The following is a 25,820-nucleotide window of genomic DNA, read 5'->3' on the forward strand; positions in this document are numbered from 1 at the left end:
TGCAAACATGATTGGTGCGTACTGAGCCTTGGGGTACTCCACTTATGACTTCCCTCCATGATGATTTTTTATCTTTTACCACCGTTCTCATTTCTCTGTTTGTCAAGAAATTTTCCATCCATCTCAGCAGGTCTCTCCTTAGCCCACTATTATGCTTCAACTTCCACAACAATTTCCTGTGTGGCACTTTATCGAAGGCCTTCTTCAGGTCTAAATAAACACAATCAGCCCATCCATCTCTTTCTTGCATTATATCCACCACTCTAGGATAAAAACTCAGTAGTTTGTAACACACGATTTCCCTCTCCTAAATCCAAATTGTTGCTTTATTATCACTTCATTTCCTTCTAGGTAATGCATCCATTTTATCCTTCACCAATCTTTCACACATTTTGCACACCACACTTGTTAGAGACACAGGTCTATAGTTTAAGGGCTCCTCTTTACTACCACCTTTGTAGATGGCACCATATTGGCCCTCTTCCATTCAATTGGGACTCTACTTTCAATTAGGGAGCTCTCAATAATATTATGTATTACCCATGTCAACTGCTGATTGCACTCTTTTAGTATCCATCCTGACACTCCATCAGGTCCAGGGGCCTTCCTAATGTCTAGTCCCTCCATCTGTTTCTGGGCATCCTCTTCAGTCACTTGGATTTCCCCCAGACCCATTTCTTCACTCATCTCACTCTGCCACACAAATGTTTTCTCTTTTGTGAATAATGATTGAAAACTCCTGTTCATTATCTCTGCCAATTCAGCCGGATCCTCACACATTTGACCATTCACCTTCAATCTGCTTATTCCTTCTCTATTTTTCATTTTGCTGTTCACATATCTGAAGAATAGTTTTGGTTCCTCTTTGCATTTGTCCATAACATCTTTCTCTTAATTTTTCCTTTCTTCTCTAATAGCCCTTACATATTCATTTCTTGTAGTTGTGTAGTTTTGCCATAGTTCCTGCGTATTTTTCCTCCGCCATGTATTCCATGCCGTTTCCCTCTCCTCCCTAGCTATTTCACATCTTCTATTATACCAGTCATTATTATATCTTCTCTTTGTCTCTACTTTTGGGACATATCTTTTCACTCCCTCTTCATAAATATTGATGAAAGCTTCCCACTTCTTTTGCACATTACTTTCTGTGATAAGTGTACTCCAGTCCGCTTCACCAAAGTATCTCCTCATTTGTTCAAAATTTGACTTACCATAATTAAATCTTTCACTTTTATATTCTTCACATCTACTTTCCTCTCTTTTTTCTTTAATACAAAACCTTATCATGACATGGTCGCTTTTTCCTAGTGGACTACTATAGTTCATGTCTTCTATAATATCTGATTTTTTTGATAATACCAAATCAAGTCTTGATGGCTGTAGCGTTAGGGCAATCCACAGGCGAGCAATGTGTTGCAACATTTATTGTAGCGTTCCAACCTGTGGGTCCAGGATAAATCAGCCCGATACCAAATCATGGTAAAATCATATGAGCGTAGAAACACTAAAAATACAAAAATAATCACTACATAACATGATCAGACCTTGAATAGTTCCCATGTACCTCATAGTATAATAAGTACAGAAATCACAAAAATATCTCTGCAGTTCACAATATGATAAACCTCCCAAACAATGGATAAATACCCTGTGTGACTCACATCATTATAAAGCTCAGAAAATCCTCATACATATCACTGTAAATCATAGCATGACAAAAATCACACAAATACACAATAACCATAACACTCACAACATTGCCAGCGTCAGTTGTGTTGAAAATACTATGGCGTGGAATCCCCAACAGCCGGATACGTCACTGGTGCTTTGATAATTGATAGGTAATCCACTGACGTCTCACTTTCATAACCCTACAAACCACAGACATGTCAATATCTCATTCCCTGATCATATGATTAGTATAATTTAATAAACACAATCATAGGCACTAATAACCCATGATTGATAACAAGTGGTACAGAAATAATGTTGAGCACATGAAGCAAATTGTAACTACTATGAAGATAACCCTGAACAATAATCATGTAAAGGTTATAACACTTACAGTCTATAGAACAGGAGGGGCGACCTTATTCCCGAGTCCTACGAGGGAGACCCGTAGCTAGCAAACCGTCTCCACTTGTCTCACTCTCCTGTCTGTCAGTGTCTATATCAGGCCGCGCGGGCCTCCACAACAACCGTGTGCCACTCCGCATAAACTATACTCTTTAACAAATCCATTGTAGTCTACTTATACAGTATTTTTATCACATCAAATATCAAATACACAATTTACGGACAAATACATACATAGTTGGTGTAAACTCGTTCAGCATACAATAAGAAGTATATTAAGAGAAATAAAACAAATAATATTGGAACCATACCACTGACGGGTAGCACGAACGTAAAATAAACTTAACTTAACATGCGCATAATCATGTTACACTCCCCACCCCAAGAAAAGGAATTAAAATTATTGTTCTTCGATCGGAAGTATCAACACAAGTTTGTGGACAGATCTGTTAACCTTTATATCTTGATGACCCTTATACATGCTATTTCCGCTTTGTAACTTGTATCTAATTTGTACATCTCTAACCTTACCATCAGAACTCGGTAAAACTTGACACACTTCAGCAAGTTTCCAATGCCCTTTCAAATTATTACTATCCTGCACCAAAACAATATCTCCCACTCGGAGATTTCTTTTCTCACAATGCCATTTTTGTTGTACAATTAATGTTGAAAAATAATGCATCATCCATTTCTTCCAGAAGGATTTTACAATTGCATTGATGAACCTTTGGCGAGTCCTTGTGTTTGTACTGCTGTCAAATACACCTTCTGGTGTGTGTACACTTGCACGCCCTAGTATTAGATCATTTGGACAAAGATAAGATCCCTTAGTACAGTCTGAACCATTTTTCATACCTATTGGTCTCTCGTTCAACATATTTGCAATCTCAAACATTGCTGATTGTAATTCACCAAATGTCAATGTACTGTCACCTATTACTCTGGTCATAACTCTCTTCACCAATTTTACCATAGCTTCTGAGCACCCATTCTCCCATGGAGCATCAGCAGATTTTGTAAATTTCCACTCCATACCGCCTTCTCGGCTAAATTGTGATAATTTTTCCTGGTCTTGAGTCAAGAAACAAACTTCTTTACTTGCCAATTTGAGTTGTGAACCATGGTCGGAATACATTGAGTGAGGGAAGCCTCTGATGGCTGTAAACCTACGAAGAGTAGTGATGAGACTGTCAGTATCATACCCTTCTACTAAGTCAACATATGATGCTCTTGTGCTGAGACAATTTACTACAACACCATACACCTTTTTTTTTACATCTTCCTTTGACTGTATCCTTAATCATTAATGGGCCAAATAGATCAAGAGCAGAATGGTAAAAGGGAGGTGAAGGTTTCAACCTTTCTTCTGGTACTGGTCCCATGCTTTGTCCAATCACTTGTTTTTCTAAACGTCTGCATGTCACGCAGCGAGATTTAACTGATTTGATTAACTTTCTAGCTTGAGGAATCCAAAATTTAGCCTGTAGTTTACATAGAGTAGATTCAATCCCTCCATGGTCTTTATCATGAATATCCTTAATGCACACCTCTGTGAGTCTATGTTTAGTGGGAAGTAGAATGAAAGCTTCATTATTGTAATTATTCTTCAGCCATGCAGCAATTCTTGATCCTACATATATTATTCCATCCTTACAAAATGGACCTAACCGCTTGAACCTTTTTTCCCAGTTGTCTGTTAAAGAAATCTGGGCTCTTTTGATCCATAATATTTCTGCTTGTTTAAGTTGATCTACTGTTGGTGATGCCAGGATTCCCTTGAAAGAACGCGCATGAAGGGCATTCAAAACTCTTGCAGTGACTCCTATAATTTTGCGGTATGAATTAAATCTGTCTATGTCAAACATATTGCAGTCATTAATATGCCAGTTGTTTACTTCAGCTGTGTTAATGATGGACTTTATCTCTGGTGTTGGAGAGATTGACTTCATGGGCCATTGAGAAAATGGTAATTCTAAGAAAGTGGGTCCACACTGCCAGCATGACGTTGGACCCATATCAACAAATTTACTTGAACGGGTCATTAGGTCAGCTATGTTTACTTCAGTCGAGATCCAGTGCCATTCATTACTCAAGGAGCTTTCTTTTATTTCTACAATTCTATTTGCAACATAAGTTCCAGCCTTAATATTGTGTTTTGTTATTTGTGAAAGCACAATCTCAGAGTCAGTAAAGTGGTGAACATGATCAAATCTGATGTTAGTTTCGTTCATTATTGTATTGCGGAGGCGAACACTAAGAACTGCACTGGACAACTCCAGTCTGGGAATAGTCTGTGTCTTAATTGGTGCGAGTCTGCTTTTGGCTGCAAGTAGCTTTGATTGATACTTATCTTTCCCAACACGCCAACGTGCATAAGCACACGCAGAATATGCTAGGGTGCTCGCATCATTAAACAGTATCAGGGTTGGTTCAACTAATTCAGCATTACAAATGCATCTAGGCAATTTAATAGTTCCCAATTCATGCATATCATGACAGAATTTGTACCATTTCCCTATAAATTCCTCAGGTAAAGGATCATCCCAGTCTAATTTCCGTCCATTCTCATCAATGTACTCAATGATTTGTCTCATCAACAGTTTACCACGTAAAGTCACTGGTGTAACAAACCCCATGGGATCAAATATTGTTGATATGTAACTAAGAGCCTTTCTTTTAGTTAGTGGATTTTGTGGTTCATCGGAATTACTCTTAACTTCAACACTGCAAGTCTGTTTACACGTACTTTTCATTTTCATCTTGAAACTTATTTCATCTTCTACAGGGTTCCATACTAATCCCAGAACCTTTTCTCCTGGTATACCTGACAAGTCCACATCATTTCCAACTTGGGTCTTCCCACTTATGATCCACTCCTTCATGTGAAAGTTTCCACGGTTCAGAATAAGCTCAACATCCTTTATGATCTGACTAGCCTTCTCTGTATCATTCATGCTATGTATGATATCATCCATGTAACTATCTTGCACAATTACGTTGGCTGCTTCAGGGAATTCCTCCTTGCATTTCTCAGCTGTTTGTCTCATAGCAAGTATAGCAATAGCCGGACTACAAATGTCTCCAAAGGGAACTGCTGTGAGGGCATAGTGGTCTGGGGCCCGATCCTCAAAGTCTCGCCAAAGAAACCTGTGTACGTGACTGTCAAATTCAGATAACCTGATGCTATTAAACATCTTGGCTATATCTCCAACAAATGCTATGGAACCTTCTCTGAATCTAAGTAAAAGACCAAAAAGACTGTTCATTACATTGGGACCCTTAGCCCAATAATTATTCAGCACATGACCATTATATGAGGCAGAAGCATTAAATACAATGCGAGTAGGGGTGGAAGCTGAACTTTGTTTCAACACCTCATGATGAGACAAATAGTGCACTGGACCTTTGTACCAATTTAACTCCTCCCTATTTAGTTTTCTAGCAACACCTCTCTTTAACATGTCATCAATTTGTACCTTGTAATTTTCTGTTGACCTACTGCCCAACTTCTTCAGTCGCTTTTCCGTACCTTTAAGTTTCATTAGTGCTACCCCAAAATTATTCGGCAAATGATGTGGATCTTTAATCCAAGGGTAATGTACAGTCCAGGTCTTCTCTTTCTCCTGATATTCAAGTCCACTGAGAATCAATTTCATTTCTTCTTCTTCCTTTACAGTTATGTGCGTCTCTCTATTGCAGTCTTTACAGTTAATGCAATTGGTACATTTGGGTCTACAATTTGTGCCTAGGTGATCCATTGCAAACAAATTATCTATATCCTCCTTAAAAGTTCTACAGATCTCCCCTTGAATTTCAAAAGTGTTAGATGTTAAGGACATGTGGTTTACTTGAGCCACATAGTGCTCTGTATATTCATTTTTGAGTTCTGGGTGCGATCCTCTGACACAATAGCCGAAGGGACCTTTCATGAGTTGCAATTTCCCTACAGTTTTAACAGTTGTAGGAATGATGTCACAACTGTCAGCACCAATCAAAAGATCAACTCTCCCATGAGGACGGAAAATATGCATTGACTGAGAAACTCCTAACTGAGAAAGAATTATGTCCATAGGGACTGGATTAACTTCTGAAGTGATTTCATCCATTCCTACACATTGTATTAAATATTGTTTACCTGTCTCATCTACAAGAGGCATTTTATACATTTTAGTGAATATAGTATCACTTACATTTCCAACTGTTGTCATAGTGATGTTATATGGTGTGCCACATAATCCTAAGTCCCGTGCTTTGCGATGAGTCACCAAGCTACTTGTACTGCCGGGATCAAAAAGAGTTACTAATGAGTCATCTTTACAGTTAACTTGACCAATCATCAGCAAAGTACAACCATCTGACTTGTTGGTGTGAATATTAATATCATTTTGATAAAGCAAATAGTGAAGTCTCGGATGATGTGGCTTACCACAAACATTACCATTTCCTAACTTCATGTAGCAACTGCGTTTTTCCTGACAATCCTTAGAACTGTGTCCCATTGCCAAACAGTGAAAACAAACATGGTTCTTCCGTAAAACCTCCATCTTGTTTGAGGGTTCCAAATTATGAAATGTGTTACAGCGACTGATAGTGTGCGAATCAGAATTGTGATACCAACAAAAGTTGGGGTTTCCGTAGTTTTGTCTATGACGTCCAACCTGTGAACCCCCACTAGATAGTGTTTGAGTGAACTTCTGCATTATACTTTCCATGTTAGCCTGATGTTCTGCTTGTTGAAGTTGCAACTTTTGCAATGTTCTCATAATTTGACTGTCATCCTCTTTTACCTCTACACTATGAACAGTAGCCTTGGAATTATGTGACCTCTTACGAACATCTTTGTCTATATAATCAAGGACATTCTTTTCTTCCTTCAAATACTTTAACAACTCAGGAAAAGCATTTACTTTATTTGACAGATTTTGGTAGATCTTAGTCCACTCTCTTTTTTGTTGGGGTGGAAGTATTTTCTCAATTAAGCTTATCACAATTACAGTGGACATCTGTACTTCTAAATTATTTTTACTCATGTCAGTCCAGCACTTTTCTATGACTTCCACGGTTTCTACAAATTTACCAGTATTGCCTTCAGCAATTGGCTTTAATTCTTGCAGTTGGTTGATAACAGTATCTGTCAATCTAACTGGATCAGCATACCTTTGGTCAAGACGACGGAACATTTCCTTGTAATCATCATCTACTCCATGTACTACACTTAGCGCTTCACCTGATAAGCACTGTTTTAAGGCAAAGGCATTTTCCCCATAATTGACAGTCATTATTTTATCATAGTTGCTGCGAAATGTCTGGTATTGGCGTATGTCACCTTCAAATTTAGGAGGTTCTATTGGCTTCACCTTAACCTTAGTTGCACTATCTGTTAAGGCTGTCTCCTTTTCCTTTTTACATAGCTGTAATAAAGTCTCACAAGCACCTGTCTTCAACAATTCTGCCTGAACTATATACTGTTCTTCATTCTTAAGTTTTCCATTAAAGTCCTCCTCCTCTTGATCACTCTCACATAATGCGTCCATCACATCCTCGTGTCGTCTCTCGAGTTCCCGAAAAGCGTCCTTTACTTCCTCATAATAATCCTCAATAATGCTAGATGGCTTACCCTGCTTCACTTGCTCAGAGAGTAGGTTACACTTCCTAGTTAGCTTTCCACGGGCTGTCCCTCGTAGTCTCCGTCGGCGCTCAAGGTCCTCCGTCTTGGGCATGGTTGTGGGTGTTGTTGGAATGTAGCGTTAGGGCAATCCACAGGCGAGCAATGTGTTGCAACATTTATTGTAGCGTTCCAACCTGTGGGTCCAGGATAAATCAGCCCGATACCAAATCATGGTAAAATCATATGAGCGTAGAAACACTAAAAATACAAAAATAATCACTACATAACATGATCAGACCTTGAATAGTTCCCATGTACCTCATAGTATAATAAGTACAGAAATCACAAAAATATCTCTGCAGTTCACAATATGATAAACCTCCCAAACAATGGATAAATACCCTGTGTGACTCACATCATGGCGCAGTGAGTAGGATACGAACCTACGCGGGAAAATCCCATCTGATTTCCAATCAGATGGGATTTTCAGTTTCAGAACCTTATCTTCCCATGAGTCTTCTCCTCCTCTTGTGTTTCACTCCTCCCAATTTATCTCTTTACAATTAAAATCTCCCATTATAAAAATTTTGTTGTTTTCTCTAATTTTCTTTACAAGCCATTCTTTTGTCTCACTCAGCAACTGTTCATGCTCCTGTCTATTCCAGGTCTTTGTTTTTGGTGGGACATACACCACTTTGACATATTGTAATCCTCTTCTTCCATTTATTAGTTGTAAGTTTAGGCCTTCCACCAAGCCTTTTCTACACTCTCCACCCTGATACCCTTTTTAACAAGCATCATCACTCCACCTCCTCCTTTTCCACATCTGTTTCTTATCCACATATTGTACTTTCCCCCTCCTAAATTTGGTGTCTCTGAATCTCTTAGTTTAGTTTCTACCATTGCCATGATGTCTGGTTCATTTGCTTTTATAAATTCATTCACTTCATCCATCACTGAAACTATACCATCCACATTAGTGTATGCCACTGTCCATGTCCCTCCCTCTCTTACAGCTGTGCCTCTGCACCTCTCACTCTTCGCATGTACCACTCCCTCAACCTTAGGTCCATTACTCTCCAGAAAAAAGTTCCTTTTCCTCTTGTGTTCTCTGTTCGTTCCTTTCTTTTACTTCACTTCTCAATTCATTATGTTTCTTCCTTTCTTCCTCATTCATTTCTCTTCTAATCCAGACTTGTTTAAACTCATTACTTTTGGCTAGCTTCCACACATTTGCCAATGTTTCTTCAGCTGCTGTTTGGGATTTTAGTTTGATTTTCAATGGTCTACTTTTCCTTGATTGTATTTACCAATCCTGTACACCTCCTCTATTTCATCTTCCAGCTTTGTATCCCCTTCGTTTATCACACTCAGTACTAATCAAGCTGTTTTTCTTTGTTCTGCTTTTCTTTTATACCAATTTTTTATCTCACTTTCTTCCAGGCCAAAGATCATTACGCTCTTCTTTTTATCTAGTGTCTCTTACCAGGTTTTCCTTTTCCTTTATTACCTTTATAACCTCTTTTGTCAAGCCTTCTTCACTCCTCTGGTCCTTCACTACTTCTGTATAACTCACTTTTTTCTCCAACTCCTCGCACTTATTTACGGATCTTTCTGCCATTTCCTTAACTTGTTCTTGGCTTTCCTTAATTTGCTTATCCCTGTTTTTGTCTTGGACTTCAATCTTTTTCATCCTTTCCTTCAGCACATTCATCTGTATTTCTCTAGCCTTCATCGTTTTATCCATCATTCCCATTTTCATTTCCAGTATTCTAATTTGGTTTTACCTTATCATGTATCTCTTTCTGCAGCACTTTCTCTTCATTTTCTAATTCCTTTCTTAGTGAATCATTTTCTTGTTCCAACCTCCCATTTCTTATTTCTAGGTCTCTTACCTTCTTCCATATCTCTTCAACCTTCACCTCCAGCATGGTTAATTTCCTTGCATTCAGTTTCTCCTGCAACTGGCCATCATCCTCTGCAAATCCACTAAAATCCAAGACTCCTCTTCCTGTGGGTGTCCTACTGGCCGCCATGATCAGCTGTGTGTGTGTGTGTGTGTGTGTGTGTGTGTGTGTGTGTGTGTGTGTGTGTGTGTGTGTGTGTGTGTGTGTGTGTGTGTGTGTATTTACCTAGTTTACCAGTTGTGGTTTACGGGAGGGGAGTAATCTCATAGTATCCCGTCTTTATATCTATCTAGTTTGGTCTACAGTTTCGGTATTTACAACATCTTCACTAAGTTCATTCCATTTGTTCATACTTCTGTAAGGAAAACTATACTTCTTAATGTCTCTTTTACAGTTAACTTTCTTCAACTTCTTATTGTGTCCCCTTGTACTCTGTCAGTCTAAGTTTATAAAACCTTTGTCCACATTTTCCATACCATGTGTGTGTGTGTGTGTGTGTGTGTGTGTGTGTGTGTGTGTGTGTGTGTGTGTGTGTGTGTGTGTGTGTGTGTGTGTGTGTGTGTGTGTGTGTGTGTGTGTGTGTGTGTGTGTGTGTGTGTGTGTGTGTGTGTGTGTGTGTGTGTGTGTGTGTTTTATGTAAGACAGCCACTGGCCAAGAACAACAAAAAACTTTAATTAAAAGAAAGCCACCCTTAATGCCAGAAATTTTTTATCCAGAAAGGATGTATTGAATGAACTTAGTGACACAGAACTCATCAAAAGATATTGTTTAGACCATGCAGGCATTCTCTTTCTCACCAATCAAGTGAGGGAAGCCTTACAGAGTGACAGAGAGGAACAACCCACTTACTGCCAAAATGAAGGTGATCATAACACTTAGACATCTTGCTGGTGGGAAAAGCTACTGGGAAAATGCAGTTGTGCAGTAGTGATGGCATTGTGGGTCATAGAGAGAGCCGCAGGAGACTCAGGATTACCTCTGAGTGCCAAACCTTGTTTGTTTACATCGAGGTTCTTCAACGGGATCACATTTAACTTGTTTCAAAGACTGAATTATTTTCCTAACCTCAGTGTCTCTCCAAATGTATAAAAACAAATGAAATATTTAAAGAAACTATAAATTAGTAATAAATGGCAGCTTTTACTACATCTTGTAGTATTTGAAATCAAGTAACTTTGTTCAAAAACTTAATTATGGTACAGCAACTGAACCAATTATGAGTTAAAATTTTTGTTAAAAAACCGAGTTTTTTAAAAAGGGAGACATCTGGTAACCGAGGTTCCACTGTACTTTTTTACAAGAAAAAGTGCATCTAATGCACTGGAAAATACAGTAAGCAATTTCAGAAGTACTTGTGTTGTTACTAAGGCAGAGGTGAGCCTATCATTAATCATTACCCACATGAACACTAAGTACACCACAGGATTTAAGATTCATACTTTATACAGAGCAGATAAGATGAGTCTCATTTTTTGGGGAAATTTTCAAGGTTAAAAGTCATCTTGTAGTTGATATATACAGTAAGCCTTTGCAATAGAAATGTTACAGAAGAAACATGTCTTGAAAATGGTTGTACACATACAGTCTCCAGCAATAATGGCACATTTTCAACACTCCCTCCTTTATTCCCATTCATTTGTGCAGACTACATCTCATAATAGGATGTCCATGTATATATTATAAATTCATTTTCTTTTTGTTTTTATTATGATTTTTATCATTATTTCTCTTATTTTATAATTTACTTATTTAATTTATTTATTACGCTTGTTGCATGTCATTGCTTTGTTTACGTGGCGTCTCTTCCCACGCACACCCATTGTTCCTCAGTCAGCAGTCAGCCTCTGGGCTATAAAGTTATACTGTATACTTGGCAATCTTGTTATTATACTGGGAGATATTTTACACATTGTTTGCTGTTATCCCTGGATTTGGACATTACTACATATGCTGGCACACCAGCCTAGCACAATATTTAGGAGAGTGGAGTGTAGATAAGCAAAAGAGGACAAGTGAGGGAGGGAGGGAGGGTTAAAACTGAGGTGCAGCGGTGCCACCTATACCAATCTGCGGGTCCACCTGCTCGTATGGTTGTTGCGCTATTACTGCTGGAGAACGTTCTTCAGTACTGGTGTGTAGTAAATGATGAGAATGAATCAGATATGAGATATCCAGACAAATGTAACATCTGAACATACTGTGTATGAATTTGGATGGATATTGGCAGGATTACTGTATATCCTAATAATTTTGCAGATGTTGTTTCTGAGAGAGTTAAGAACATGGAGAAGACTGAGCATAAATTTTTCTAAATCTGAATGGCATATCAATATATTGTTTAATCCTGACCTTGAATTTTCTCCTGAACACAAATGTGCTGCCTTACCCTGTTTTCATGACATGTATGGAAACACATGGAATGGGGATTTACTCTCTGAATACTATTTAAGAATTTTGAGAGGAGACTATCTGCTGTCTAGCAACACTGTTTGGCAGCAGTCCATGGTCCATCCACCTCATTCATTGCTGCTACACAATCACTGTCTCTCTCAAGAGTGGTGTATAGATGACTAACTCACAAGGATCTTTGGGCTGGTCATCCTTCCTTCTTTATTGTTTCTTATTTTATCATTTATCATTGCATTAATACTTTCATATATAATGCTCTAAGCAATAGTTGTTACTAGGAATAATCCCTCTTTTATGCTGTATATAAGTGTGGTCATGAGTGTTGCATACATTATAAGTGGGATTGAAACTAATAAATTTAATTCCTTTTATTTTAAATAGGAAAAAATTAGTGAATACAAATTGCCTGTTTTGGACAAATGAAATCCATGTTCAGAGGTTCTACTGTAATAGTGGACAGATCTGCCCCATGTGTCAAGCATTCTGATTATGGCCCTGAGTGTACTAATTTGCTACTTCCTATTATTTATAGCAGAAACTATGTTTTCCTTTATAAAAAAAAAAAATATTATAAAGCTACAAAAGGGTTATTAATGTACCAAAACATTTTCTTTTGAAGTGTATTTTTTTTTCTTTTATGTAAGAAAGGATCTGGCCAAGAACAACAAAACTGATGGGGAAAAAAAGAAGCCCACTAAAGATGCCAAACCCTAAAAATAAAAAATACAAAGGCAAGGTCAAAATTACCTTGAGAAGTGTCTTGAAATCACCCTCATGGAAGAGTTTAAGTCACAGGCAAGAAGAAATACAGTGGCAGGCAGGGAGCCCCAGAGTGTACCAGTACAAGAGATGAAAGATTGAGAATACTGGTTGACTCTCACATTAGGGAGGTGGACATAATAGGGGATGAGAGAAAGTTGAAAGACTTGGCTAGCAAGGCAGTAGGAGTGGGGTGCATAATGTTTGTAGGATCAGAAGAGGAGTTAGCATTAAAACAATGATGGAAGATGGTAAGAGATGCAATCTTGCGGCAAAGAGAGAGGTTGAAAAGTCAGAGAGGAGTTGATAAGACAAAATATTTTTTATTCCACCCTGTTCAAAACACCAGTACAATGTATAAGTGAAACCCTCCACATATGGGTAGGTAAAACCCCTATAAAGAAGTTAGCACATCAGGGTGACAAAAACTGATTGAGATGGCTCAGAGCACCCAACTTCATAAAAGTTCCAATACTTGACATTGAATAAGTCCACCAGGGGCAAGGCTGACTAATTCAGTATCATATTTTGCTTCATCCTTAGATTGCCCCAGTCCATTATGCTTCCTACACAGAGTGGCACAGTAGTAGGAGCTTCTGAGCCCACCAAGCAAAGCACAATCAGCTGTTGTCTTGCCAGTGTTCTATTCCATGTCCCATCCCACTTGTGTTCCCTCTCAAGCTGCAGTTACCCTCTTTCATCCCCCTGTGTTGTCAGTGTAGTCAAGAAAAAGGATCTAGTGCACAGACCACTGCCCTAAAGGAATCCAGTCTGGAAACACAGGCAATCTTTGAACAGATCAGTGTGTGTTCAAAGAGTGTTTGGCACTGGGTTGCCAAATTTCACGAGGAAGGTAACTATGCAATCCCTACTCACAAAAAGAGGCCTGGCAAGGCCAAGATGACAGATATTCACTCCCAGACCATTGTAAAGTGTGAATTAGAATCTGACCCACAAATCACAGCAAGGAAAGTAAGAGAAAGTAACACATACAAATTTGGTGACTTCAGTGAGAACTGTTAAAAAGTGTATCGCAGAGCTGGGGTTCAGCAGCCAACACCCCATAAAGAAAACCCTTTTGAACTGGGTCACTTTTACAGAAAAATATATTAAGTGGGATGATGACAAGTGACAAGATGACAAGATGACAAGATGACAAGAACTGTCACAGACAAAAGGGGTGGAAATGTGTACTGTTGGCCTGGTAGTAATCCTCTTGACCTCCCTACATTGAAGTGACTGTCAAGTAAAGTGGCAAGGCAACAGCTGATTGTGCTTTGGTTGGCAAGTTCAGTTCCTACTACCATGCCACTATGTAGGCAGCATAATGCATTAGTGTGATTTTAAGTTATTCCTAAAGGTGAAACAATATTTAACACTGAATTAGTCAGGCTCATCCCAATTAAACTAATTCAATATCAAGCACTGTATTTTTTAAAAAGATGAGATGTTATGTTTCCATTTTATATTCTTAGTAAAAGATAAACCAAGGATGTTCAGTGTAGACGAGGGGGATAGTTAAGTGACAGTGAAGAAGAGATAGTTATCTGGAAGATTGTGACAGGTGGATCAATGAAAAAAATAGGTTTTTTGAGACATTGAAAAATACTGAGCTTATTATGCCCAAATCACAAATTTTAGAAGGATCAGGTCAACCATTCTATGGCTTCCTTGTGTGTGTTGTTCAGTTCCTGAGAGGCTATTGCTATTCTTGTGGGTTCTGAACTCATGCTGCTGGGTAGGTAACCTTACATGGAATACATGTAATTAATATCCTCTTTTTCCTGTAGGACACAAATTTGTATATCTAAGGCAGCTTATAGTGAATGCAATCAGGACATATCAATAAACCACAACCCCCTTCCCTGTGGATTAAGTAACATATCCTTGTGCTGCAGTCTCAGAAGTTATCGCTTGACATCCAACCAAGATGCTGATAACATCTACAATTTATTCATTGCACAATAAAAGGATGCTTCAATACATGTAAATTTCCATTTATTTATAATCATGAAAGCTTCCTCTTCACAATGAAACAAACTGAATATGCCTGGGGGAAGCCATGACCTCCCCTCTCAGACCCAGTGAGTGACTAGTGTCAAGTGATGTGTATGCTGTCTTGACACCAGCCTTTGTGTACTTATCGAGTAAAATATAATTACCACTCACTCCAGTGTGACTACAATGTAAAGTTTCTGATCACAAATGGTGTCATCAGTGTGATCAGTAAAGAATTAGGAACTTAAAATACAAATTGATGAAAACTAAACATGTTAAGGACAAAAATTTGTAAATAGTGTTCTCAATTATTATGATTAACTGTTGTGATCAGGCAGTGGTGCCAGGCATATGAGTATAGTAGGGAAGGGTGTATATCTTACTGATATATCCTGATTGCACTCACTAGTCATAATTCATTCGAAACTCCTCACATCCTACTCATATCCCTGACAGTCTTTGAAATACACCCAACATTCTTGCCCTATTCCTAACCAATAATCTTTCTGCTTATGCTGTCACTGTCATTTTTGTTGGGCTCCTCCAATCACAGTTCACAACCTCATATCTGTATCTTGTCCTACTGCTTCAATTCCTCCTCAGGAAAAGGTGCCTCTGGCATTTTGTTTCAGCTAATTGCAGGGACCTGAAGAGGTATTACCAAGTCAGATTTTTCTTAGAATGACAACTAGTTCTATCTCAGAGATCCATTTCTGTGTGCTGAGTGCATAGCAGAAGTGACAGTATTTGGCATGGAGGTGTACATTCCTGACTCTTTCTCTTGCCTGAAAACTTCCTGTTTTCATGCTACACATGACTGAGAGGCGACCCACAAATGGTACTTGAGTCTTCATCACCTGAAACTCATACACTTTATAATTCTGCCCAAAATCATGCCAAGTCTGTTCTCCAACTAGCCAAAACTCCTTCATCAATAGAAAGTGTCTAAATCTTTCTAGATCTAACTCCCCTTGTGATTTCTGGTAGCTTGCCAAAAATATCTCTAATAACCTTGCTTCTTCATCTTTCCCTCCTCTATTTCAACTTGATGGTGCCACTGTCATCTTATCTATTTCTAAAGCTGACCCCTTCACTCAGACCTTGGATGATTCAGGGCTTGTTCCTCCCTCTCCTCATGTTACTATTACGATCCTTTGCAGTGATGCTCTCCATGCCCATGCTGGCCTTAATCCTTGGAAGGCTTCTGGATCTCATGGGGTCCCTCCTATTGTTCTCCAAAATTGTGCCTCCATGCTTGCATTTTGCTTAGTTAAACTCTTCCAATTCTGTCTATCGACATTTATCTTTCCTTTTTGTTGGAAGTTTGCCTAAATTCAGCCCATTCCTAGGTGACTGCTCTAATCCTTCAAAATACTGTCCTATTGCTTTTGAGGTAAACCTACAATACATGGAGATAGAACACAAAAAGAAGAATAATAAAATAAGAAAGAAGAAAGAGAACAAACAAGGAAGAAGAGAAACCGAAAACAGAAAAATGCAGTACCAGCACAGCTGTTTTGCCTTAAAACAGCTGATGCAAAGGAATGAGAAAACCCAAAGAGACATGACCCACAAGTAAAAAGGTTTAAAAAAATGTGAATGAATTGTATTACAGTATATTTGTATGTATGAGAAAGTATGGGGATTTCAACCTTAAAATGGTGTTAAGTTTTTGAGGGAAAAATGTAACATAAACTAGGGTGTATCAGGTCATGTAACTGAGGGGAAGTCAGTAGCAAAGGTAGTAGAAAGCAGAGTGGCAGAGAGAAACCAGAAATAAGAGAGGCCCAGCCTGAGGGTGGCTGTGGCCAAGATGGACAGAATCATGTAAAGTAATAATGAAATACAGTAGGTTATGTGACAATGCACAGTCATTATAACATATATCTGCAATGACACGCTGAAATTTTAATAAATATTTAATCAGAATAACAAACCAAAACTGGCATAACAAACTCACCACTCATACAAGCACTGGAATTTTAATAAAAATTTAATTTACATTTCTGCCCGGAACCATGCCAAGTCTTTTCTCCAACTAGCCAAAAGCTCCTTCATTAATAGAAAGTGTCAAAATCTCTCAAGATCTAACTCCCCTTGTGACTTCTGGCACATAGCCAAAAACATCTCCAATAACTTTGCTTCTTCTTTCCCTCCTTTATTTCAACCAGATGGCACCACTGTTATCACATTTATCTCTAAAGATGAACTCTTCACTCAAACCTTTGCTAAAAACTCTACCTTGGATAATACAGGGCTTGTTCCTCCCTCCCTCTCCACCCTCTGACTACTTCATGCTATCTATTAAAATTCTTTGCAATGATGTTTTCCATGCACTCACTGGCCTAAACCCTCTGAAGACTTATGGACCTGATGGGGTTCCTCCTATTGTTCTCTAAAACTGTGCCTCCATGCTTGCACCTTGCCTCGTCAAACTCCTTCAATTCTGTCTGTCAACATCTACCTTTCCTTCTTGCTGGAAGTTTGCCTTCATTCAGCCTGTTCCTAAAGAGTGACTCTTCTAAACCCTCAAACTACCGTCCTATTGTTTTAATTTCCTGCCTATCTAAAGTTTTTTAATCTATCCTCAATAGGAAGATTCTTAAACATCTATCACTTCACAACCTTCTGTCTGATCGCCAGTATGGGTAGTGTCAAGGCCGCTATACCAATGATCTTTTGGCTTTCCTTACCAAATCTTGGTCATCCTTTTTTAGAGATTTTGGTGAAACTTCTGCTGTTTCCTTAGACATATCAAAAGCTTTTGATAGAGTCTGGCACAAAATTTTGATTTCCAAACTACCCTCCTATGGCTTCCATTCTTCTTTCTGTAACTTCTTCTCAAGTTTCATTTCTGACCATTCTATTGCTGCTGTGGTAAACAGTCACTGTTCTTCTCCTAATCTATTAACAGTGGTGTTCCTCAGGATTCTGTCCTGTCACCCACTCTCTTCCTATTATTCATCAATGATCTAAATCAAACATCTTCTCCTATGCACTCTTATACTGATGATACCACCCTGCACTTCTCTACATCTTTTCATAGATGTCCAACCCTTCAGAAAATAAACAGTTCATGCAGGGAAGCTACAGAACGCCTGACTTCTGATCTCTCTAAAATTTCTGACAGGGGCAGAGCAAACTTGGTATTGTTCAATGCCTCAAAAACTCAATTCCTCCGTCTATCAACTCGACACAACCTTCCAGACAACTATCCCATCTTCTTTAATGACATTCAACTGTCCCCCTCTTCTACACTGAACATCCTTTGTCTATCCTTTACTTATAATTTGAACTGGAAACTTCACATCTCATGTCTAGCTAAAACAGCTTCTATGAAGTTAGGGGTTCTGAGATGTCTCTGCCAGTTTTTCACACCCCTCCCCAGCTGCTAACTCTGTACAGGGGCCTTATCCATTCATGTATGAAGTACACTTCACATGTCTGAGGGGGTTCCACCTGTACTGCTCTTCTAGACGGGATGGAATCAAAAGCTTTTCATCTCATCAACTCTCATCAACTGACTGTCTTCAACCTCTTTCTCATCGCTGCAATGTTGCATCTCTAGCTATCTTCTACCAGTATTTTCATGCTAACTGCTTTTCTGATCTTGCTAACTGTATGCCTCCCCTCCTCCCACTGCCTTGCTGTACAAGACTTTCTTCTTTCTCTCATCCCTATTCTGTCCACCTCTCTAATGCAAGAGTTAACCAGTATCCTCAATCATTCATTCCTTTCCCTGGTAAACTGTGGAACTCTGTATTTCCATCTTCCTATGACATGAACTCCTTCAAGAGGGAGGTCCCAAGACACTTATCCTTCAATTTTTGACTACCGCTTCAGAACCTATTCTGGCATCTCAGTGGTCTTTTTTTTTCTTATTGTATTTTTGTTGCCCTTGGGTGGTGTCCCTCCTACATGAAAAAAAAGAAGAAAAAAAAACCTAGCAAGATGAACTTGCCATTCATGCTGGCACTGAAATTTTAATAAAAATTTTTATCAGAATAACAAACTAAACCTTACAAGACTAACTCACTAGCTGTGTGAGCCACTGCTCACCTATCTGTTGCCTGTGTCTTCCTCCCTTTTTTCCTTTCATTTTTCTTTTTTTGTCTCAAACCTCCCTCCCTGTCATCTCCCCTTCTTGTTATCTGTCAGAGATAAGGGACAAGGGGGTGAAACCTTGAGAGAGAGAGAGAGAGAGAGAGAGAGAGAGAGAGAGAGAGAGAGAGAGAGAGAGAGAGAGAGAGAGAGAGAGAGAGAGAGTGAGAGAGAGAGAGAGAGAGAGAGAGAGAGAGAGAGAGAGAGAGAGAGAGAGAGAGAGAGAGGAGAGAGAGAGAGAGAGAGAGAGAGAGAGGAGAGAGAGAGAGAGAGAGAGAGAGAGAGAGAGAGAGAGAGAGAGAGAGAGAGAGAGAGAGAGAGAGAGAGAGAGAGAGAGAGAGAGAGAGAGAGAAGAGAGAGAGAGAGGAGAGAGAGAGAGAGAGAGAGAGAGAGAGAGAGAGAGAGAGAGAGAGAGAGAGAGAGAGAGGCCTGACTTATGGGGATTTATTGTATATATGTGTGTGATGCCAATGGTGGGTAATTGTGACCCATACTTGTCAAAGCAGAGTGAAACTCAGTGTGATAATACCCAAAACTTGGGATGGTAAGAATTTAGACTACGCATGAAACTTGGGAGGGTACTATATATATTTGTTATGTGACCTCAAATGCAGTAATGCAAAATGTGGTTATTTTTATTTTTTATTTTTCAAAAATTATAGAATTTTTTATATTGTTTTCTGGTTTCCTGGAACCAATTAATTTTTTCACATAGGTTCTTCAGTCACCATAATACACATCTGCTATAACAAACCCTACATTGGAACGAATCATGCTCATTGTTGCATACCCTACTCTATTTTAATTTCTTGCCCCTCTAAAATTTTAAAATCTACTCTCAACAGGAAGATTACTCAACATCTATCACTTCACAGTATTGGTTCCATCATGGACACTCTACTGGTGATCTGGTTTTCCTTACTGAGTCTTACTGAGTAAGGGGGGGATTTACTCATACTGCTCATTTAGACAAGGTGGGATCAAAAACATTTTGTCTTATCAACTTTTCTCTTCTAAGTGACTGTCTTCAGCCTCTCTCTCATCACCACAATGTTGCATTTCTTGCTATCTTCTACCGGTATTTTCACGCTGACTGCTCTTCTGATCTTGCTAACTGCATGCCTCCCCTCCTCCTGCAGCCTTGCTGCACAAGACTTACTACTTTCTCTCACCCCTATTCTGTCCACCTCTCTAATGCAAGAGTTATCCAGTAAACTCTGAAACTCCCTGCCTGCTTCTATATTTTCTCCTTCCTAACACTTGAACTCTCTCAAGTGGGAGGTTTCATGACACTTATCCTCCATTTTTTTTTGTATAATCCTTTTAACTTTTTTGGAAGGGCTGACACCTCTAGTGGGCCCTTTTTTAACATTATTTTTGTTGCCCTTGGCTGGTCTCCCTCTTATACTCACAAAAAAAAGATAAAATAAAATAAATAAATAAATAAATAAATAAATAAATAAATAAATAATAAATAGGTAAGTAAAAAATAAATAAAAAATATAGTATAAGGGAACAGTACTCCATATATGGAGAAGGGGCAGCTGTGGTACAGTAAGACAGTGCTTTGTGGGGCAAGAGGTTCTAGGGCACACGGGTTCAGATCCTGGCCATGTTCCGAGGGTAGGAGGGGCATCCATTCAGAATAGTGGTTTCCAAATGCCAAATCCAAAGTCCTTCATTAGGAGGTGCCTAGTTTTTATAGACCAGTGGTTCTCAAACTATGGGTCGCGAGATCAATTTTGATGGGTCGCAGAGACACAGGAACATTATCGTGCTTTCAGTGTTTCAGTGTATTTCAGTTACTTAATTGAATTATTCTTCTTTAACCACAAATTACTTTTGTTATGTATGTTCATCTTCCCACCTCCTCCCTCCTCCTATTTAATTTTTTCCAAATAAAAGTATATATATCACTGTACATTTTCTCTTTCTCTTTACTTTACTCTGGGTCGCGAAGGAATAAAATGTTCCAAATAGGGTCGCTCATGAAAAAGTTTGAGAACCAATGTTATAGACCAAAGAATCCAGGGGGGGGAGAGAGAGAGAGAGAGAGAGAGAGAGAGAGAGGAGAGAGAGAGAGAGAGAGGAGAGAGAGAGAGAGAGAGAGAGAGAGGAGAGAGAGAGAGAGAGAGAGAGAGAGAGAGAGAGAGAGAGAGAGAGAGAGAGAGAGAGAGAGAGAGAGAGAGAGAGAGAGAGAGAGAGAGAGAGAAGATGAAAAAAAGGACAGCTAAAGACCTTGTGTAAAGTAAGCAGCTTGGAGGAGGACAGGTATTGACTAAGGAAATACAAAACATTAACTTCATGAAGCTGCTTTTAGCAAGAGATGTAAAATTTTCTAGTCAAGATTTTTTGTGGATAAAGTCCAAGTACGTTTGGTGTAGACATAAGGGATTGTTGAATATCACTGAAGAAGGGAGAGTTGTCTGGAAGTCTGTGTTAAGTAGATGGATGAAGGAATTAATTTATCAGGCACTGAACAGCATAAGGTTTGCCCAGCCACATTCCATAATAACAGAAAGATTAGAAGACAGATATTCTGTGGCTTTCTATGTATGAACTCTTCAATTCCTGCTGAGTTGGGCATCAGCCCAAATGATGTTAAGAAGTGCAAGATAAAGTCATCAGCATAGGAATGAATAGGATGAGAAGCCCTGACTGAGACAATTTATTATTAATAAGAATAAGATGGGTGATAGGATAAACCCTAAATATGATATCACTTCTGTGAAAATTTAAGATAGACATAGACAGACTTGGTGGTCTTCATAATACAGATATGAAAAAAAAACTAATGAGTGTTCTCTCAACATTAAACAGAATAAGGCAAAGGTCTGTGAGCCACACACCTTTTGAACAGCTGTTTCACTCACCTCTCTTGACAGTTGACTAAGTGGAACTTGTTTGTGTTTCTGGTTTGGCGGTAACTTTACTTTGGTTCCCTCTTTTCCTCCTTGGGCTTCTGCCATAATCCTATCAGACAGATATGCTGAATTAGAATTCATCTACATGACAAAAAAGCATAATCATTATCCTGCAATCACGTTCTGCATAATTTCCTGCCCTTGAACGAGTCTTGGTCTTCTACTTTTTTTTAACCCAATATTATGGTAAATGATCTGGTGAACCTGCTAACTATGTCATGAGTATAAAAGCTTGAGGCTTTTATACTCATTCTTGTCACTGAATCCTTGCTTAGAAGCAAGTCATGAGTTCTTTGCCACTCAAGATCCATTATTCACTATTCATCATCAGAAATACATCTATTATTTTTCATTGAAGGAAGTAGCAACCAATCATGGTGCAGAAATGCTTCACTTGAGATATCATGCAGTAAAACCCTTACTGCCTGATATTTGCCTGACAGGAGTTATGAGATATTAAAAAAATTCATCACATTTCAGTTTTACAAGGAAATATAAATGATATACAATTCAATCACTAAACATCTCTAATAGCTATAGACTCACGTAACATGTAAGGATGAAAATGTTGATTACAAGTAAACACCACATTAAAATATTAAGAAACAGAGTAGATCCTCAGTTCATGAATGCCCCACATCACAAACAAATTAGTTCATGAACTAGTTTTGCAAACAAATTTTAGCTTGATTCATGAATAATGCTTTGGGGTATGAATACACATTACCCAGAATCCATGAAACATCATGCTCAGTTGTGCATTGGCATGCTAAGCATAAACAATTCATGAGTGCTGTGTTCAAAAACATTATTTTTTTTTCTTTTTCCCCTTTTTTGTGCTATTTTAGCCTCCATTATGCCACCTAAGAAGGAAAAAGTGTTACTGATAGCAGCAGTAAGGAGTCTAAGCGTATTACTATTGAAGCAAAGAAGGAAATTATTGCCAAACATAAGAATGTTTAAGGCCAACATAAGAATGTGTAGACCCACATGCAGTAACTTATCTAATTTATAATATAATAATATAATCTCTCTCTCTCTCTCTCTCTCTCTCTCTCTCTCTCTGTCAGCCCTTCAATTGCTGTAGAAATATGAGGCCTGAGTTGGCTTTTTCTGGGTGTAACTATGACACACACACACACACACACACACACACACACACACACACACACACACATATTTCCATTTGGGGGTGGTTGGAGGTTAGTACAGAAGAGAAGGCAAGTGAAGAAAGAAGATGGGTGAAGGATGAATAAATGAGGAGGGTAGGGAAGGCAAAGTTATCAGAAAAGAAATTAGTGGGCAGCTGTATGTTTGTGTACATGGGTGAGTCTCTCTCTCTCTCTCTCTCTCTCTCTCTCTCTCTCTCTCTCTCTCTCTCTCTCTCTCTCTCTCTCTCTCTCTCTCTCTCTCTCTCTCTGAGTAAAAAACAAGTAATAGACACATGTCCACTATCTGCATTCATCAGTAATTGAGCATCGGTCTGTGATGACATTCAACACTGATGAGACGACCCTCCCAGCTGCATCGGCACACACACATACGCACACACGCACACACACACACACACACACACACACATTAAAAGAATGCAGAGAACAAATGGAGGAACCCATATGGGATATAATCAACAGCTCATTGAAAGAAGGAAAAGTAGCAAGGGCATTGAAAAGAGCTAACACAGTCCCAATATGCAAGGGGGAAAAAAATGGAACCATTAAATTACAGACAAGTGTCACTAACAAGTATTGTAAGCCAACTTTGTGAAATAGTAATTAAAGACAGATGGGTGCAATATTTAGAAGATGAAAAGATAATTACAGAAAAGCAATTTGGATTCAGGAAAGGGAGATCCTGTGTCACAAATCTACTGAGCTCTTATACAAGAGTAATAGATGGAGTGCAAGAGAGGGACACATGGGTTGATGTGGTATACCTGGATCTCAAAAAAACATTTAATAAAGTTCCCCAAAAGAGTCTTATGTGGAAGTTAGAGAATGGAGGAGGATTAAAGGGAACAACATTGGGATGGTTGGAGGATTATTTACAAGGGAGGAAAATGAAAACAGTAATCAGCGATATTCATTCAGGCTGGTGTGAAGTAACAAGTGGGGTACTGCAAGGATCTGTGTTGGCACCTATTATGTTTCAAATATATTTAAATGATATGACAGAGGATCTATATAGTTATATACACCTGTTTGCTGATGATGCAAAAATAATTAAAATAATAAAGGATGAAAATGACTGCAAGGAGTTGCAAAAGGACATTGACAAGATACATGCATGGAGCCAAAGATGGAAACTAGCATCTAATGCCAGAAAATGCCACGTGTTGGAAATGGCAAAAAGTAAAGAGACCTTCAGGGAATTATAAAAGAGGAGAAATAATAACAAAAAAGTAATGAAGAAAAAAAATTTGGGAGTAATGATCCAGGACACATTATCACCTGAAAGGAACATAAACAGAATATTCAGCTCTACATACAGCTTGTTAACAAACATAAGGGTGGCATTTAACTATTTAGATAAAGAAATGACAAATTCTAACAAGCATGATATGTCCTAAATTGGAATATGCAGTAGTAGTTTGGGCTCTACAAAGAAAAAAATACATAAGGAAACTGAAAAAGAATACAGAGGATAGTGACAAAGATGGTACCAGAATTGAAAGACTTAAGCTATGAAGAAAGACTTGAAGAGATGGGATTACCAACACTACAAGAGAGAAGAGAAAGAGGAGATCTGATAACAATGTACAAATTAGTAAACAATACAGAAATAGACAGAAATGGCTTGGTACCACAGATGGAGGAGGGAGAGAGATGGACAAGGGGGCATGGGAAGAAAACAAAGAAGAGTGGATGTTTGAAGGACATCAAGAAATGCAGCTTCTGGCATCAGACCATTTGTTGTTGCCATGGCACACATGCCTATAGTATTGCCCCCGCTGCCCATAGCAATGCTCCCAGCATGGCCCCTCGTGAAGCCCTACCACCTGTCCATGACCCACATCAGAACAATGTCCCCCTTCTTCACGAACACTACAACAGTGCAGGTGTTGTTGATGTAGCAGAGGACTAAGATGAGCTAGATCCCACTAAAAAGCCTTGGTAATGACCATGATTAATCTTACACATGTAAACCACAACACCACCTCACCTCTCATGATCCAGATGTTGTGTGTGCTATAGGTGGTTCCATTATTTTTTAAACAGGTGCCACTCAGTCTTGCTGCACCACGAGACTACCAGTCATTCTCTGCCTCACCCTGACCGTAAGTAATACTTAGAGAATTTTCCTAAGTGCCTTGTGTGTCTCAACTTTAAATATGCTGTATTCAGTATACTGTGGTTTTCATATATTTCATATTGTGTTTCATGTGTTGATTTAATGCTGGATTTTGATTAGTGACTTGATATTTTCTGTGGAACACACATTCTATCTTTGATTTTACATGTTGTGTTTTATTATTTTATTGTGTGATTATGTTATGTGTGCATTTATGTGTTTTATGTGTTTGATGAAAAGTGATGTGTTACTGAATGACCTAGTCTTGTTGATGGTTGCACTAATGTACAGTGAATAATAACAAGAAGACTTATTAGTATGTCAATGCAGTTACTCAAAGTTTTTATTAACTGGTATTACGTGGTTGAGTTACTTCCTTTTATTGCCTGCATGTGTTGTTGGAAGGTTTATTTACTGTTTAATAAATAATGTTAGTTTATTTGAACTGTATTTATGGCTTACCCCACCCTAGCCTTAACTCTTGGTAACGTGGACTTAGACATTTAAAGAATTGTGAAAATACCTGAAGTACAAGTACTTGGTGAGTATATAACTGGTGCAGTTCCTGTATAAACTCTAACTTATAATTAAAGGTAAGCTGGGGGATTACAACATATTGAACTCTGGAATGATTTGAAGGAAGAGTGTGGTTGCGGCAGTGTACATATTGTTTAAAGAAAAAACTGGATAAATACGGTTGTGGAGACAGGACAAAATGAGCTTTGGGTCATGGCCCTGTACAA

General features: G+C 38.6%; 2 protein-coding genes across 3 annotated transcripts in view; both read right to left on the reverse strand.

Annotated features, from left to right (window-relative positions):
• The window catches only part of LOC135113195 (tRNA pseudouridine(38/39) synthase-like), a 185,726-nt gene that overhangs the window by 130,930 nt on the left and 28,976 nt on the right, over positions 1-25,820 (reverse strand). For both annotated transcript variants that reach the window (XM_064028324.1, XM_064028326.1), the window contains one exon: positions 21,736-21,835. In XM_064028324.1, coding sequence (XP_063884394.1) covers positions 21,736-21,831 — 96 coding nt within the window. In that variant the 5' untranslated portion in view covers positions 21,832-21,835. The remainder of the gene's footprint in view (positions 1-21,735; positions 21,836-25,820) is intronic.
• On the reverse strand, positions 1,410-8,101 carry LOC135113194 (uncharacterized). Its single transcript, XM_064028323.1, has 2 exons — positions 2,066-8,101; positions 1,410-1,871 (listed from the first exon to the last, which is right to left on the reverse strand). Exon 1 carries the CDS (start codon positions 7,797-7,799, stop codon positions 3,294-3,296), a length of 4,506 nt encoding a protein of 1,501 aa, XP_063884393.1. The 5' UTR covers positions 7,800-8,101; the 3' UTR covers positions 1,410-1,871; positions 2,066-3,293.

Source organism: Scylla paramamosain, chromosome 25 (assembly GCF_035594125.1).
Source record: "Scylla paramamosain isolate STU-SP2022 chromosome 25, ASM3559412v1, whole genome shotgun sequence".
Taxonomy (NCBI): Eukaryota; Metazoa; Arthropoda; class Malacostraca; order Decapoda; family Portunidae; genus Scylla; species Scylla paramamosain.